The sequence below is a fragment of the Homarus americanus genome, unplaced genomic scaffold (assembly GCF_018991925.1).
Source record: "Homarus americanus isolate GMGI-L3 unplaced genomic scaffold, GMGI_Hamer_2.0 scaffold34427, whole genome shotgun sequence".
NCBI lineage: Eukaryota > Metazoa > Arthropoda > Malacostraca > Decapoda > Nephropidae > Homarus > Homarus americanus.
This window is the reverse complement of record NW_024739858.1, coordinates 542,115-547,604: the sequence shown is the minus strand read 5'-3', so window position 1 is coordinate 547,604 and position 5,490 is coordinate 542,115. Positions and strand designations below refer to the sequence as shown.

At 38.7% G+C, this 5,490-nt stretch overlaps 1 protein-coding gene across 1 annotated transcript; it reads left to right on the top strand.

Annotated features, from left to right (window-relative positions):
- Positions 1-289: 289 nt before the first annotated feature.
- Positions 290-5,287, top strand: LOC121875008 (neuronal acetylcholine receptor subunit alpha-6-like; the record flags this gene model as incomplete). Its single annotated transcript, XM_042379366.1, is given in 5 exon segments — positions 290-424; positions 881-995; positions 2,411-2,486; positions 2,980-3,151; positions 3,979-5,287. Coding segments are annotated over 5 exon segments (1,265 nt in total), but the record flags the coding sequence as incomplete, so codon positions are not given.
- Positions 5,288-5,490: the final 203 nt, after the last annotated feature.

Here is a 5,490-nt window from a genome sequence, read left to right as displayed (position 1 = left end):
GAGCTACATCTCGTGTATTCTCTGATCATGTGAAGTGTGGAACTCTCTTCCTCGCAATGTATATCTACATTTGATGGGCCTTGTGTATTATAAATTCCACCTTTCCAGTGTCTTTCGTCTACTAACCAAAGATGCTGTCTAGCGCATGGACATAAGTAAGCCTTTGCTCTGTCTATCTTCTGGCTCTTCAAAAATAAAAGAATTATCATTAACATGCAATAGTTAGTCAGTGTTTTAAGGCGGTACAACGATAACCAATATACTAATGGTCCTCGTTTCTTCCTCACAGCCCTAATGGTGTTCTCGTTACCAGCGGAGAGCGGCGAGAAGATCGGTTTGGGGATTAACTCTATGTTGGCCATGATGGTGTTCCTGATGGCCATGACGGAGAACCTCCCTCCCACCGAGAACCTCCCTCTGGCGGGTAAATGGGGCTTCTTGCAGGTATCTAGGGGATAGATGATGCATCAACAGATAGCTAGAAGATCATGCAAAACGCTGAAAAAATCTACTGTAAATTTGGCAATGTACTGACGTGATTCCTTAAGCAATGAGCAAATTTCTTCAAATTTTAACGGTTCCTAAGGCCAGCAAAAGTGGACAAAATGTATTCAATAATTAATTTTAAATGTTAACTCATTAATTGTTTCAATACGTAACTGAATTATGAATTAAGTTCTACTTCATGGTTTCACTATTCGTACGTACAGTTCCCTTTAGGTTAGGTTAGGGCACCTTAGGTTAGGTTAGGTTTGTCATTTAATCTCCCCAAGAGTTTACGATTGGTTTATCATCCAGTTCCCCAACAGGTGCACAGCATGTGATATTAAGCAACGTGCTCACAAATGCAGAATAGATGTGTAATTAAATACTGTGACAGGTGTGTACTATGGTGCCTGCATCTCCATGATAACCATGAACATCGCGCTCTCCGTCACCGTCCTCAACCTGAACGTGATGGGACTGAGAGGCTACCAAGTACCCGATGTCCTCAAGTACGTTTATCAGATGCCTGTTGTGTAATACTCAGTACAGTACTCAGTTGTTCTTGTTCCTGAAGTAGTCAGCTAGATCATACCACCGTTAGTGTGTGAGAGAGATAAATGCCTGTTTAACGAGAGAAATATTTTCATATTTTAAAGTGAATTCCATTACCATTTTAATCAGTGTTTTGTTGGTAAATTGGCACTTTGCATAAAATGGATAGCAATAAAAAGAATGTCATAGTTTTTGTTTGATTTTTTCTTGAAAATATTACCGTCAGACAATCTACTGGCATTATAGTGTAAGGCAGAAGTAATCCTCGGTGATACACAGTAACACCAACAGGACTAGACCACGTCAGGTATCATTGGTGCAGTATACTGTAGCTACAAGTAAAAATATACGGTAGTTTCAACAACTTTATGTGATTTAATCTAAATAGGAACTAAATAAAATGTAAAATAACTTGACAACAATAAGAGGGATAACTGCTACATTATTTACCACAGTCTGGCTTTTTTTATTTTATTTTTATTTTTTTTTACGGGGGTTAGCCCACCCGGGCACAGGTCACTGACCCACATCAGGGCCTGGTGGCGAAAATATAATAATAATAATAATAATAATAATAATAATAATAATAATAATAATAATAATAATAATAATAATAATTCTAATTCTAATTCTAATTCTAATTCTAATTCTAATTCTAATTCTAATTCTAATTCTAATTCTAATAATAACAACAACAACTAATAAAAGTAATAAAAAATATATATTTAAAAGAAATATAATAATAAAATATTTCTAATGATAACCATAAATATACAAAAATGAAAAAAAAATCATTAGTGAGAAACAATATATGTATGTTGTGTTGTCAATACGTAGTAAGAGAAACAATTGAGACCCTGCAATTGTGTGTAAATGAGGCAGAAAGTCAGATCAGCAACCTGGGACTTGGTCAAAATTTTTGTGATGCCATATGGCAGCAGGGTCTACCATTAGACAACACATTATGCTTCCAATATCTTCCCAAGTATTTCATTCAAAATTTATTAACAACACAATACTTTTGTTACTTTAATGAATTAACATTATTCTGAATAGCTCTACTTAATTTATGGAACTGAATTATGATTATCGCTAATGAATGGAGTCTGGAGGAATAAAATTTGATTTATTTAGACGAGGAATTGCTCCATAAGGGCCGCCATTTCCTTAGGTGGTGTCTTGGACTACCTTCAGCAAACGATAGGTAATTTGTCGTAAAAAAAAGTTATTATAATAATGACAGTGGATGATTATCACTAAAACACATTACAGTCATACCTTATATGGTCCACGGAAGACCGTAATTTTATTGTTAAATTTATTAAAAATATGCAAGACTGTGTTCTACTGTGAGCTGTGGATGTTTCCCCAGGATTGTGACGCTCTTCGTGGCCAAGGTTATCGTTGTGAGGATCCCCATTATCGTCAGAGAGTCCTGGGGCCTCGAAGTGAGTATTAATCGAGTATTGTAACCTGGACATGAGTGGTGAGGAATTGTCGAACTTAGGGATGAGTTGTGAGGAACTCGGTGAACTTGGCATGAATAATAAAGAGTTCTAAATGGTAAAGTGTAAGCAGAATGAATAGGGAGGTGGGAATGGCAGGGATGTGTTGACGTTTCAGAGTAAAGGTCCATAACCGTGAAAGCTGCATCTGCCTCTTTGACATAATTTTTCTCTCTCATTATCACCATCATCACCACCAGCTATTTTAAGGCCACATTTCCTCCGTGATTGGGTTACTCGTGATTACCTGATATCGACCTGAGGTTACCATCAGGTATATATGAAGCAAGTTTCATGACTAGATGCCTTTCCCATCGCCAACTCAAGATGGGAACTTAGCACTATGTATAGGACTTCCAAGCGCCCTCTAAACTGGCTCACCACAGTTCTCACATTGGTATTTAAAGTTACTAATCTCTTATTTTTTTATCACCAGGACAATGTCACCGTGACGGTCACTCCGGAGCAGAATATCAACGAGACTATCAACGTTGACGGCAGCTTGGTGAAGGTGTTTACGGTGCAGCCCCAGAAGCCTAGTGAATTTCCCAAAAAGGAGCCTGAGAAGAAACACCTGGATGACGACTTAGACTCTCTACAGCTGACAGGTATATGACGTCAGAGGCTCGTGTACCAGTTAGATTTTTAGGTAACGGAAATTTGTTAGAGACGCGTGATAGGTAACATTTTAAAGGGCAAAACTTTGGTCAGAGAGCAATGAAGATAAATGTTGAAAGCCGAAAGTTAGTTTTAGGTGAATGCACAGGTCAGGATAGTACGGGGATGGTAGACACAGATTGGTGCGAAAATTTTGTTCTTGGTGGAGTTGAATTAACACTTATCTGGTTGACTGTTGGAATGGCATCATGGGTGAGCTAGTACAGTAAGCTATGACCTTATCTCCAGCAGCTTGTATTAAAAGACCACCGAGTACATTTATATCCACCGGGCCAAGAGAGACAGGGTAAAAACAATTTATTTCGCGCCCTGATATCGTACTTTTTTTCATGTACCATATTGAAGGAAAGTTGTTGCATTTGTCAAGGGCAATTGGTTTTTGGTGGCGGAAGTCAAGAAACTGTAAAATTATTTTCTTTGTGAAACAAACCAGGAAAGGACGCACAATCTTTGTTCTCTTCTTATTAAAAATAAGATTTATTTAAGTGTTGGTTTGTTATAATTCATCAAAACGCATAGATTACGGATACAATGGCGTACTCTGGTCCTAAAAATATTATTGAACCAATAAGAAACACTTTAAAACTATTCACAGATAAATTAATTTGTAGATTGCATTACTGTTATCACCCCAAATAAATTAATTTTGACATTTTGCATTTTCTTTATTCGACTTGTCCTAGAATCAGATACTGTGGTACTAAGTGCTCAGCTGTTTACTTATGTGGCTGATAATTCATCGTTTCATTTTTTCTAGATCCTTTCCAACGGAAGGCTATCGCTGCTCTGGAATCCATTAACCGAATTCTAACTCGGGAAGAGACGGAGAGGAATAAGGTAAATAAGAAGAGCAACCTGGTGGAGCAATGGAAATTTGTGTCTCGCGTGATGGACCGCACACTCTTCATCAGCTTCACCATCATCACCTTCTCTTTCAACGTCGCCATTCTCACCTCCTCGCCTTTCAGACAAAGTTTTGCCTACTGTCCCCTAGGGGAAAACGGAGAGTGTGACGACCTCACCTGGCAGGATATTACCGAATTGACCAACCACGCTGCTTCTGGGACTCACTTTGCACAGGGGGATCAGGAAGATAGTCCTTGGGGTGGAGCTCACGGGGCAGCCTCATCGGCTCACCTGGCTGCGGGTGAAAACGACATGAAAAACATACTCCTGAGCCCAGAGGTTGCCTATGACGGCTTCGATGACCCGCTTCCACAGCATGATTACGGTGGTGGGGATCACGGGGCAGCCTCATCGGCTCACCTGGCTGCAGGTGAAAACGACATAAAAAACATACTCCTGAGCCCAGAGGTTGCCTATGACGGCTTCGATGACCCGCTTCCACAGCATGACCACGGTGGTGGTACCTACAGCACCATGCCCAGAAAGCAGGCTCATGGCGCACTTGCTTCATCTGCGATAATTGAGCTTCATAAAGTTGAGAACCAAGTGGAACACAAAGACCAAGTTGAAGACCACAGTTCAACCTTAATCACCAGAGGCCACCCTAACGGTGGCTGATTAATGGCTTCGCATCTTTAATTCATCATGTTCTTAGATTTTACACTATTGACTAGGAAGTGACATTCAATTATTCAGGTGAAACTTAAATACGAAGAATGCTTCTTTTTGGTATCTGGGCTTATCAGTGGATGTCGCAAGTTATTTCAATTTATTTTATTGCTCGAAACAATTTACATGTAAAGTTTTGTCTCAAGTTTTAGTTTATGTTTTCCACTCAGTACTGGCGAGTCTAGAAATCTGAATGTTAGACTGTGGTGCACGTGTCTAACAATACTCATTATGAAGGGGCTCTAATACTCATTATCTCCACGTGTCATGGTATTTTTTATAAAATTGAAAATGCTTTTCATAAGTGTTGTGATGCACTTAACTTTAAGAGATAATGTAGTAGATACTTCTTGCTATGACCCTGACAAATGTAGGTATTGTAGTAGGCAGCTCCCAAACAGGGAGGTACTACCGCCTGGGAAGATATTGGAAGCAAAATGTGTTGTCTAATGGTAGACCCTGCTGCCATATGTGACCAAGTTCCAGGTTGATGATCTGACTTTCTGCCTCGTTTACACACAATTGCAGGGTCTCAATTGTTTCTCTTACTATTGACAACACAACATACACATATTGTTTCTCACTATTGATCTTTTTTATTTTTGTATTTCTTTATGGTTCTTTATTATTATTATTATTATTATTATTATTATTATTATTATTATTATTATTATTATTATTATTATTGCAGTTG